Consider the following 12,811-nt stretch of genomic DNA (forward strand, 5'->3'; position numbering starts at 1 on the left):
CAAGCCTTTCTAATTAATTTGAGTTGAATTCTAAAATGGAGTTTTCTACATGTCTGTAAGACTGAAGATGGACTTAGTAAAGGCTTTTTTTTTCTTTGTTAGGCGCAGATTTGATCTTCAGAATCCATCCCGAATGGATCGTAATGTTGAAATGTTCATGAACATTGAAAAAACGTTGGTACAAGTAAGTAGGAAAGTTGGGCCTTGTCCCTTCCCCTTCCCCCTCTTCTTTCTCCTTCCTCTTTTTTCTCTTCTTCTTTCCCTTCTATCATGTTTTAGGTAGGGCTTCTTTAGGCCCAAACTGGCCTACAGATCCTGCTTCAGTAGCATCCATTCCTAAATTAGGTGCTTGAGTCACTAGCTCAGGTTGAGGTTTTACTTTATTCTTTAATATATACACTTCAGTTTTAAGATTGTCTTTATTGAATTGCCAAAAGATTAAAGGAATTTTCTGAAATCTTAATTGTTTTTGTGTGTGTGTGAGAATTAGAGCTGTAATTCATCTGATCGTTTAAAGACAGTCTCTTACTATTTTTCTTTTCATATTTTTGAAACTGTCTTTTTAGTCCTGGCTGTTCTGGAACTCACTGTGTAAATCAGGGTGGCCTTGAACTCACAGAGATTCTTCTTTCTGCTTCCCAAGTGCTGGATTAAAGGCCTGTGCCACCATACTCAACTAGTGTCTGACATTTTTGGTGAAATAATGTGCTATTTCTATTTATTTCATTTATTATTCAAGCCAGTTTTCTCATAATGGAGCCCTAGTTGACCTGGAACCATAGAGCATAGAGCTTCCGCTGCCTCTGCCTCCTGCGTGCTAGGTTAAAGAAGTGCCTTGTGCTGTTGTTTCTCTTTACCATAATGTTGGCTTTATGGAGTCATTTTCTTTTAATATGTTCCATGGTTGTATAATAAATGGCTACTTTTCTCTCAGCTAGATTATAATTTGGATGCAAAGACGCTTTATTTTCTATTTCCATTTTCTCTTTTTATTTTTTGGTTTTATGGTGCTAAGGATGGAACCCAGGGCCATGGACTAGGCGAGCACTGTACCACTGATATATATTTTCACCCCATGGATTTTTGTTGTTGCTGTTATTTTGTGTGTGCCTCCCCCTTTTTCCTTTTCTTTTTTTTTCTTTTTCTTATTTTTTTTTTTTTTTCGAAACAGGGTTTCTCTGTGGTTTTTTTTTTGGAGCCTATCCTGGAACTAGCTCTTGTAGACCAGGCTGGTCTCCAACTCACAGAGATCCACCTGCCTCTGCCTCCCAAGTGCTGGGATTAAAGGTGTGCGCCACCACCGCCCGGCTTTCCTTTTCTTGTTATGAGACAGTTTTTTTGGGCTAGAGCAGTGGCTCGAGTGCTCTTCCAAGAGGACCCAAGTTTAATTCCCATCACCCACATGACAGCTCACGTCTGTCTATAACTCTAGTTCTCAGGGATTTGACACCCTCACGCCAATAAACAAAATCAAATATATTATTTAAAAAAAGAGAGGGAGGGTGTTTCCTTGTAGTCTTTACTGTCCTAGAACTCTAGACAACAGGCTGGCCTTGAACTCACAGAAATCTGACTTCCTCTGCCTCCCAAGTGCTGTGATTAAACGCCTGCACCTCCACCTCCCTGACTGAGAAGTTGATTTTTGTGTATGTGTATAATTATGAGTGAGAGAAAACTTGGGGAGTCAGTTCTTTCCACGTTTATGTGGGTGCTGGGGATGGAACTCAGATTGACAGGCTTGCACAGCTCACAGTTTCATGTGCTGAACCATCTCACTACACTAGCCCTCATCTAATTTTTTAAAAAAATTCTGGCCGGGCGGTGGTGGCGCACGCCTTTAATCCCAGCACTTGGGAGGCAGAGGCAGGCGGATCTCTGTGAGTTCGAGGCCAGCCTGGTCTACAAAGAGAGTTCCAGGACAGGCTCCAAAGCTACAGAAAAACCCTGTCTCAAAAAACCAAAAAAAAAAAAAAAAAAAAATTCTGTTTTTATTTTATGTATTTGAGTGTTTGCCTGTTTGTATGATTGTGGACTGTGTGCAGTGCCTACAGAGGTCAGAAGAGGGCACCAGATTCCCTGTAGCTAGAGTGAGCTGCCGTGTGGGTGCTAGCAGTTGAACTTGAGTTATCTGGAATAACAGCTGAGACATCTCTCTACCTCCCCTTGTTGAGATAGGCTCTATCACTGAACCTGGTCCTCAGCCATTTTGGCTAGTCCTGGCCAGGAAGCTCAATAGGATACCAGCTTGTCTATTGTGCTTCAGAGACATCAGCTTGGTCCACATGTGTGCCACTACTCTCGGCTCCTGTGGGGGACTGGGCATTCAAAATCAGTTCCTTTGTGTACACAGAGCTTTACCCACTGAATCTTCTCCCCGACCTTTGTTTGTATGTATGTATGTATTTATTGTGGTGGTTGGGGTTGAGACAGGGTCTCATCATGTAGCTCTGGCGTCCTGGATCTCACTGTGTAGACCAGTCCTAGGAGTGGAGGCCCGGTGCTTCTGACCTTGAAATCAGTTCATTTCAAGTGATTGTCAGAAGTAGTTGTTTAGGTGCAGAAGGGTTTTTTTTTTGTTTTTTTTTTAATTAATTAATTTATTTATTATGTATACAATATTCTGTCTGTGTGTATGCCTGCAGGCCAATAGAGGGCACCAGACCCCATTACAGATGATTGTGAGCCACCATGTGGTTGCTGGGAATTGAACTCAGGACCTTTGGAAGAGCAGCCAGTGCTCTTAACCTCTGAGCCATCTCTCCAGCCCCTGCAGAAGGGTTTTGGGGATGATTTTAAGTAGCCTCCTAAGCCATCTTGGTTTTATTTTGAGATAAGACTATCATATTGTGTATCAAAAAATGTCTTCGAAGGGGCTGGAATGCTGGCTCAGAGGTCAAGAGTACTGACTATTCTTCCAGAGGTCCTGAGTTCAATTCCCAGCAACTACATGGTGGGTCTCAACCATCTGTAATGAGATCTGGTGCCCTCTTCTGGCCTACAGGCACATATGTAGACAAAACAATGTATACATAATAAGTAATTAAAAAAAAATGTCTTCCATGGTGGACACGCCTTTAATCACAATACATGGGAGGCAGAGGCAGGCAGATAAGAGTTTCAGGATAGCCAGGGCTACACAAACGCTGTCTCAACCAGAAACCAAAAAAAGATGTCTTCCTGTCTTAAGAAATGAAGATTTGAAAGTCAAGTTCAGCCATTAAGATAATGTGTAGTCAGGGATCTGTGAGATGGCTTAGTGGGCAGCACTTGCTGCCAAGACTGCGGACCTGAGTTCAGTCCCTAGTCCCCACATATTTGTCTGATGACTTCATGTGTGCCATTGGTAAGCAATTTTCACATATATTTAAAAAAAAAATGTAAGGATGATGAATGAAGTCAATGTACATACCATTTCAGAACTGTTTGAATTTCAGTCTGTCTTTTTGTTTTCTCAGAACAATTGTCTGACTAGACCCAACATCTACCTCATTCCGGATATTGATTTGAAGTTGGCTAATAAATTGAAAGATATCATCAAACGGCACCAGGTAATAACCATGATCACTTCAGTGCAGGGTAGTTAACTTTTTTTTTTTTTTTTTTTTTTTTTTGGTTTTTCGAGACAGGGTTTCTCTGTGGTTTTGGAGCCTGTCCTGGAACTAGCTCTTGTAGACCAGGCTGGTCTCGAAGGTAGTTAACTTTTTAATGCCAAAATTTGCACTTTGTGTGTGTCTGCTTTAAAGGAAAGGTTTGTCTGAGTTTCTGCATCCCCTGTAGGAGCTCAGTAATCAGTGGGATAAGTTATGATCGTCTTAGGAGTTTACTTGCGTACTTCAGTGGCCCATATAATCTCTAACTCAGAACCTGCAAGGTCACAAAAGAGAGTTGGTAGCAAAATTATTGCTTGCAGGAGGTGAAATGTACTTTAGCCTCCACCCGCCCCGCCCAGCCAAATGTATTTATGTATGCCCTCTTTGTAAAACAAGTAGAAAAACTCAGGTTTCCAGGATCGCTTGATGGCACAAGTATGCTTGAATGCATAGAGTGCATGCCCCTGGATATTGGAGGCTACTTGAGTGTGGGGCTTCAAGACCAACTGAGGCAGTATAGCGTGACTGTCCGCTGCTGCTGGTGTCTTCCTCATCTTACTTCACTTTAGGCTGTTTTTTTTTTTTTTTTTTCTTTTTCCTGTAATGCTAGTTTTTTTACCATGGTGAAACCTGTGATAGCTGAGAATATTTAGGTACAAAATAATTTTTTGCAAAACATTTCTGTGATAGTGTTTTACTGAGATCTAGAATTGGTTAAGAAGCCTCATGAAATACCTTCTTTTTTCAGCTGCAAAAATTAATAACATTTGAAATATGTCTTATATTTTAGTAAAATATTTATAATCCATAAAAGCAAATAGTTTGTTTTAGTTTATGCATAAAGTTTCCTCTATATAATTACAAATGTTGTTGTCTTTCCCGTACATGTAACATGCTTTCCAAAGATACAAATAGTCTAACTCAGTGTAGTGTATAAATAGTACAGCTTGTTGTTGGGTTGTGTGGTGAGTTCCTTCCTTGTAGAACAAGCGTTACTGCTTTCAACAGATCTAAGCCTTTCCCTTTTGGGTGTCTGTTTATTATGTGATAGTCAAGTGCAACTTAGCTTCATGTGCTTGTTAAGGGCAGAAATAGAATAACCTGTTTGTTCTTGCCTTTAAGCTGAAGTTAGGAATTATTTTTACAAATTTTACTGGATGTAATGCTTACTTATTTTCTAGTGTTTATTGTGACTAGTTTATTTATTAACAAATAAGAACACAATTGAGAGAAATAGTAGCATTTCTAGCTGGTTTCATAAAGTCTTCTAGTGCTACTGGAGTTCAAAACCAGGGAGGGCTTCATATGTTCTAGTCTCTTGTATTGGAGTTTATCTAGCTCCAGACCTGGTTTCATAGAATTGCAGAGAATCCATCTCAGGAGTCACTAATAATAGTATTGTCATTGAACACTAATCACAACTTCACTGGGACATTTTAAATGAGTTAATGACTCACATGGAATCTATCTTATTTATCTATTTATTTATTTGAGGCAGGTTCTTTTTTTTTTTTTTGGTTTTTCGAGACAGGGTTTCTCTGTGGTTTTGGAGCCTGTCCTGGAACTAGCTCTTGTAGACCAGGCTGGTCTTGAACTCACAGAGATCCGCCTGCCTCTGCCTCCCAAGTGCTGGGATTAAAGGCGTGCGCCACCACCGTGAGGCAGGTTCTTATTGTGTAGCTCTTGCTGGTTTGTAGACGAGGTTGGCCTTAAACTCACTGATATCTGCCTGCCTCTGCTTCTTGAGTACTGGAATAAAAGGCATATGCCATTGAGACAGGCTTACTTATTATTTATTTAAAATTATGCATGTGAAAGTACCTGTTGAGGTCAGAGGGCATCAGATTTCATGGAACTCCTAGCTGGGAACCAAGGTCCATTGTAAGAGTAGAGGGCACCCTTAACCTCTGAACCATCTGTCAAGCCCCAAAATATTCTATTTTTTTCTTTTCTTTTTGTTTTTTTTATTTGTTTGGTTTTTTTGTTTTTGTTTTTTGAGACAGGGTTTATCTGTATAATAGCCCTGGATGTCACTCTGTAGATCAGTCTGAGTTCCAACAAAAGTCTTAAGAGAGAGCCATTGTTTATTACCCCTTTTCATGCTGGAGAGATGTCTCAGTGGTTAAGAGCACTGGTTCTTATAAAGAACCTTTAATCCCAGCACTCGGGAGGCAGAGGCAGGCAGATCTCGTGAGTTCGAGGTCAGCCTGGTCTACAATAGCTAGTTCCAGGACAGGCACCAAAGCTACAGAGAAACCTTGTCTCAAAAAACTAAAAAATAAAATAATAATAAAAAAGAACCTAGTTCTGCAACCGCACAGTAGCTCACAACTGAAGTTCTCTTCTGACTTCTGTGGGTACCATGCACACACCATTGAAAGACATACAGGCAAAACATTCATACACATAAATAAACAAAATCATCATGAGACTGGAAAAATAGCTCAGGTTAATAGTACTGGTAGTTCTTTAGAGGACCCCCATTTGATTTCTAGCACTCACATGGCATCTCACAATCTTGTTTCTTCAGTCCTAGGGTATCCAACACCCTCTTCTGGCCTCCCTAGGCACCAGGCACCCAGGTGGTATACAGCTATACACGCAGGCAAAACACCGATACACATAAAATAAAATTTCTTACTCCACAGATGACATGCACAGAATACCTTGCTGTGTCATCTGAATAGTAGTAAACCACAGAGCTGAGGTTTGAGGCAGCAGGGACAGGTTCCACAGGGCAAGGTTCTATCATATATTGACCTCATACTCATGGACATTGGTGCTCCTTCCCACCTGTGTGATGGCCACTCAAAACATTACATCAGTTTTTATCTTATGAGGCAGATAACTATTTAAGCTAGTGCTAAAATTCTTTACTTATCTAGTTTTCTATAGATGAAGTGGCATTCTGTTTCTTGGATTGAAATAATGAGTAAATAATTGTTAAAGGAGAAATTCAGAGGACGCCTTGAGTTGCTACTTAAAACCGAATGCATGACTTTTTCTTTTTTGTATGTAAACAGTTGTTAGTCTAAATGGCTTTGAGTTCATGTTCTAGATATATTTAGTAGTCTGTGGCCTAGCTATAGCCTTAATTTTTGTAGTAGTTTTCCAACATTGATGTAAAATGATAGTAACATATACAATGTACACTGTGCTTGATTTGGTGTCCCATAAGTTATTGATGTAGTCCCAGTTTACTTGCCAAAATTCATGTCAGTTAATAGAGGTCGTTTGTGCTGGACAGCTAAGGCAAGAAGATGAAGAGTTTGAGACTCGGCTGTACACTTGAGACCTGGGGTTTTTGTTTGTGTTCCTGATTGTTTTAGTAAGGCGGTGTCAAAGTAGCTAGACTAGCTGCTTCAAACTTAGTGTTGCAGGATGACCTTCAGTTCTCTAGCTTCCTGTTTCCCAACTTCTCAGGTTACACGTCTAGCTAAAACTTTATAATTTTTCAAGATAAATACATATTACAGTTATCCTTACGTGGTTGCATTTCCACACTCATTTTTTATGATGGTTTTGAAAGAATTTGAAGAACTTCAGGTATGCTTATGTTGGTAAGATACTCAACACTTTGAATGCTAATAAACCCCTCAAAATGTTTGAGGTTTTTTGTTTTTTGTTTTTTTAAAGAGAATTGCTTGGTTTTGGATTAATGATAGTTGATAAAGTCTATACAAATAGTCCCAAATCTGAAAAACTTGAAACACTTGAGGCACAGAGCATTTTGGATGAGAATATGCAGTCCTTATACATATGTGTAAACAATATTTTCTGTTGTTAGCCACTATTTGTTTTCTTGACTAAAAATTATTTTTAAAACCCAGTGCTTTTATATTTCTTAGAAAATTTGCATCCAGCATCTTATAGTTTGCTTGCAATATGCCTTATTTCTCTGTCACTTGTTTGCTTACTTTACAGGGCACATTTACTGATGAAAAGTCAAAAGCTTCCCACCATATTTATCCATGTCCTTCCTCACAAGAGGATGGTAAGTTAGCTTTATATATTGTATTGTAATGTTTAAATAAGTAACTTTCTTGTAAAAAATGGCTAAATATGCCACCATTAAAACCTAGAGTTCTTTGTTTTGTTTATTGTATCACTTGCCCTGCATGTGTTAGTCTGAATATATCATTTGATTCTTTTAGAAAGTAAGATTTTACCTGTGCTGCTCAGTGCTCTAACCAGTTAGACCTATTCTAATGTAGCAGTGTTTAAAGATTTGTTTATTATGGTGAGCTCATAGAGGCAAGAGGACCAGAGGGACAATGTGTGTGAATTAGTTTTTTCCTGTGAGGCAAGAGTATGGGTTGCCTGACCCATCCAACTTGAATACCCACTCCTAACATTAAAGTGATGGTGTGCACACATTCATGTTGGCTTTGAATCGAAATTCTTCCTTAGTCTCCCAAATGCTGCTTTGTTAGGATTATTGATCTGCTTAATAGTATTCATAAATCCCTAGAGTTGTTCACTTTAGTTCTTTAACTTTATTTGATTGGATATTTCAAGTAACTTGTCATAAACTTCTCTCATCTTCTGTTTGAGCAAGCCTGTTAAAAATTTATTTATTTTCTGTATATAATTTTTCTTCCTACATGTACACCTTTAAATCAGAAGAGGGCATCAGATCCCAGATGGTGTGAGCCACCATGTGGGTGCTGGGACTTGAACTCAGGACCTCTGGAAGAGTAGCCAGTGCTCTTAACTGCTGAACCATCTCTCTAGCACTCCAAACAATTAATTTTTAAGTTCATTGGTGTCTTTTCTGTTCTTTAATATCTTAGGGTTTTTTGGTTTTATTTATTTTTGTAATTTTATTACTTTTATATTAGACAGGGTTTAGACAGGGTTAAAACTCATTATATAGACCAGGCTGGCCTGAGAACTGCCTGCCTCTGCCTCCTGAGGACTGGGATAAAAGTCTTGCACCAGGCTTAATTTTTCATTTTGTTTGTTTGTTTGTTTATTATTTTGGCTTTTTCGCGACAGGGTTTCTCTGTGTAACAGCCCTAGCTGTCCTGAAACTAACTTGTAGACCAGGCTGCTTTTTTTGTGTTTTGCCTATGTGTGTGTCTATATACCATGTGCATGCAGTGTCTTCAGGAGCCATCTGGGCCTCTGGGACGAGAGTTACAGGGTTGTGAGCCATCTTGTAGGTTCTGGAAATCTAACCTGGGTCCTCTGGAAAAGCAACCAGTACTCTTAACCAGTAGCCCCTGTTGGTGGTTCTTTTTGTTTTCTTTTTGGAGTCGGATCTCACTGAGTAGTCCCTGTGTGTGGCCTTTGAACTCGGCTATGGCTGGCTTAGGTTTTTTATTTTCTTTAGAATTGTTTTAGGTCCTTTTGTTTTCTCCAGCTCTGGTTTTGGTACATTTCTCTTTCCGTCGTTTTATTGATTGAGACAGCTACACAGAGAAACTGACTATCCTGGAACTTGTTTTGTAGAAAGACCAAACTGGCCTTGAACTCACACAGTTCCACCTGCCTCTGCCTTCTTCAAGCTGGATTGGATTAAAGGCATGTGCCACCATGCCTGGCTTGGTACATTACAAAAAAACAGAAACAAAAAACCCGGTGTTTAAAAAATAACAACAACAACAACAACAACAAAAAGAGCCCATGTTTCTCAGTTTGTATAAAGTTTTGGATAGTGGAAAAACATTCCATTCTTAAGTAATTCCATTTAGTGGTTCTTTTCTACATGCTTAATGAGGTACAATTTCTATCCTTTCCTTGAATATTTTGTTTTTTTCAGTTAAAATATTAATATATAGCTGGACATAGTGAGTGGTACATACCTTAATCCCAGCACTTGAGAAGCAGAGGCAGATGGCTCACCGGACAAAAAATTTGTGTATGTTTATTATATACACATGTGCTTTTGGGTACATGGCGGGAGATCAGAAGACAGCTTGTGGAGTTCTCGTTATTATATGTGGGTGTATGCATATCACTATCAGAGGATGTTGTGTGGAAGTTGGTTTTCTTTCCCCACCATGTGGGTTTCAGCTATCAAGCTCATGTTCTGAGTCTTGGCTGCAAATGCCTTCATCGGCTTTAGGAGTGCTGACTCCATCTTCAAATGTGTGCCCCTTTAGAACAATAGGAACAAAAGATAGCCCTGTCAGGGCTGATTTGAGTAGTAGAATTTTCGGCAGTGAAGCCTGTGAAAAATTTCCTAGTGGTAAAAGTAATAGCTGTGTAGACATGTAAATATACATTTGTTTTTTCTTTTCTAGACAGGGTTTTTCTGTAACTTTGGAATCTGTCCTGGAACTAGCTCTTGTAGACCAGGCTGGCCTTGAACTCACAGAGATCCTCTGCCTCCCGAGTGCTGGAATTAAAGGCATGCACCACCACTGTCCGGCTAAATCTACATTCTTTATGTATAAGATTTAACCTTAAAGACATATGACTAATAATTGAAAAAAGCCAAATTTAAACCAGTACAATCTTTGAAGATAGATTCAGTATTCCTACAGCAATTTTTTACTATTTTTAGAGAATCCAGAGGTTTGTTGGAAGTAGTTCAGTGTTTGAAGGTATTTGTTGAGAAGACTGTCGACCTGAGTTCAATCCCTGGGATCCACCTGGTAGAAGACGACAGCCAGCACCCACATGTTGTCTGTGATAGGGCTGTGCATTGCTTTTAGACCTATAGGAGGAGCACATGAGGAAGGTGCTGGTGCACATATACGTACATGATAGTCAGAGATAGGCTTCAAGTGTCTTTCTGGATCTACTCTTTTAGAAAGATTCATATATATATATATGATATATAAATATCATTTTATATATATTACATAAAAATATATATATTTAGCTGGGCGGTGGTGGTGCACACCTTTAATCCCAGCACTTGGGAGGCAGAGGCAGGTGGATCTCTGTGAGTTCGAGACCAGCCTGGTCTATAAGAGCTAGTTCCAGGACAGGCTCCAAAACCACAGAGAAAGCCTGTCTCTAAAAACCAAAAATAAATAAATTATATATATATATATATATATATATATATATATATATATATATATATATATATTTAAAGATAGGGCTTCTTGTGTAACCTTGGCTGTCTTGGAATTTGTTCTGTAGATCAGGCTTGTAAATGGAGGTTTCTTTGTCCTACCCATCCTGTAGCCATTTCTAAGTCACACAGAGGCTTAATATTAATTACAAACAATTTGGCCTTTAGTCTATACTTATTTGTAACTAGCGGTTAACATTAAAATAACGCATGTCTATTCATCTAAGTATTGCCACATGGCCATGACTTTTCTGGTCTGATGGTATGTTCTCTCTCTTGAGTGGTTGACTGCCATCTCCCCAACTCCACCCTTTTTCCCTTTCCCTCTGTTTTCAGTTTGCCTTTACCCCCTGCCATTATTCTGCCTTGCTATAGGCCAAAGCAGCTTCTTTATTAATGAATGGGATAAAATCTTTTCACAACATACAGAAAGGTTATCCCACAGTACAGGCTGGCCTCTAACAGAGATCTGCCTGCCTCTGCCTCCCTAGTGCTGGGATTAAAGGTGTGCGTCATTACTGCCTGGCCCTTAAGATCTATTTTTCATTGTGTGTGTCCATATGGGAATATGTGCATGTAAATATCAGGCCTTCAGTGGTCAGAAGAAGGTGTTAGGTCCCCTAGAGCTGGAATTACATCGGGTTTGTTGTGAGCTTCCCAGTGTGAGTGCTGGGAACTGAACTCTTAATATCCTCTGCAAGAACTGAATATTATTCTCTTCTTGCTTGCTCCTCATTTCTTCAACCCCTTGTCCTTATTTTTTGAATCATTTAATGAGCTTGTAGCTCCTCTTTATTAGACAAGACTAGCTGACCAATGAACTTCAGTGACCTGCCTGTCTCCATTCACCCAGTGCTGGAGATACAGATGCACACCACCACACTCAGCTTTATTATTTATTTTACTTTTTGTGTGTGAATGTTTTGCCTGCGTGCATGTATGTGCACCTTGTGTGTGCCTGTTGGAGTCCTTGGAACTCGGGTTATAGATGGTTGTCAGGCACTTTACAGGTCCTGGCAGCAAGCCTGGGTTATCTGCAAAGTCAACATGTGCTCTTGACTGCTGAGTGCTGGGATCTGAACTTGGTCCTCAAGCTTTGGTGTTGAATCCTTTATTGACTAGCTATTTCCCCAGCTCCAAAAATGTCCCTTTAATCTGTTTGAAAACTTAAAACTTGCAGTAGGAGAGATGGCTGAATAGTTCAGAGCACTTATTGCTTTTGCAAAGAACCAGACTTAGGTTCCTGGTACCTACATGTATAACCTCAGATTACATCTGACATCTGCACTCCTGCACACATGTAGTGTACATACGTGATACTTGGGACACACACACATGCATAAAGTTAAATATTTTTCTTAAAATTCTACATAAATCTAGTTCTTATTTTGGTATTTCATCAGTTGAACTAATTTTTTTTTTCTTCTTTCAGAAGATTGGTTGAGACCAGTGATGAAAAAAGACAAGCAGGTGTTGGTACACTGGGGCTTTTACCCAGACAGGTAATTAGTGTTTAACACTGTTACTTTAGTTGTTCATATTTATCTTGATAAAACAATATATGCCCAGAGAGCATAAAGAAGACATTTATTAGCATTTGCATCTCTTTGTTGTTGTTGTCGTCTTGTTTTGTTTTTTGAGACAGGGTTTCTCTATGTAACCTTGACTGTACTAGAACTTTCTTTTTTTTTTTTTTTTTGGTTTTTCGAGACAGGGTTTCTCTGTGGTTTTGGAGCCTGTCCTGGAACTAGCTCTTGTAGACCAGGCTGGTCTCGAACTCACAGAGATCTGCCTGCCTCTGCCTCCCAGGTGCTGGGATGAAAATGTTTTCTCTTTCCCTGCTTCTTTTACTCTTTTTCTCTATTTTCTTTTTTGGGGGGTGGGTGAGGGACAAAGCCAGGGGTTTACACTGATGGGTAAATGCTTTAGCATTGAATCAGCCTCATTAATTAAATATAGAAACATTTAACATGGATGAAATGCAGTGTGGTATTCTAGTATAAGTGTACATTATGTAATGGAAAAAAATTGGGGTAATTCATGTTTTGTTTTGTTTTTTTCTGTCTAGTCTGGTTCTCTTTGTCCTGTCTGTGTTTTTGTGAACAAGCCTCTACCACATTCTTCAGCTGCTTTGATGTCTACTATGCCATCCATATGATTATGGACTGAACTCTTAAAGCCATGTGCCAAA

General features: G+C 39.3%; 1 protein-coding gene across 1 annotated transcript in view; it reads left to right on the plus strand.

The window, feature by feature from the left end:
• The window catches only part of Smarcc1 (SWI/SNF related, matrix associated, actin dependent regulator of chromatin subfamily c member 1), a 113,054-nt gene that overhangs the window by 14,324 nt on the left and 85,919 nt on the right, over window positions 1-12,811 (plus strand). Inside the window, exons 4-7 of the mRNA XM_057767246.1 lie at window positions 103-184; window positions 3,456-3,548; window positions 7,515-7,584; window positions 12,053-12,122. Coding sequence (XP_057623229.1) covers window positions 103-184; window positions 3,456-3,548; window positions 7,515-7,584; window positions 12,053-12,122 — 315 coding nt within the window. The remainder of the gene's footprint in view (window positions 1-102; window positions 185-3,455; window positions 3,549-7,514; window positions 7,585-12,052; window positions 12,123-12,811) is intronic.

Source organism: Chionomys nivalis, chromosome 4 (assembly GCF_950005125.1).
Source record: "Chionomys nivalis chromosome 4, mChiNiv1.1, whole genome shotgun sequence".
Lineage (NCBI taxonomy): Eukaryota > Metazoa > Chordata > Mammalia > Rodentia > Cricetidae > Chionomys > Chionomys nivalis.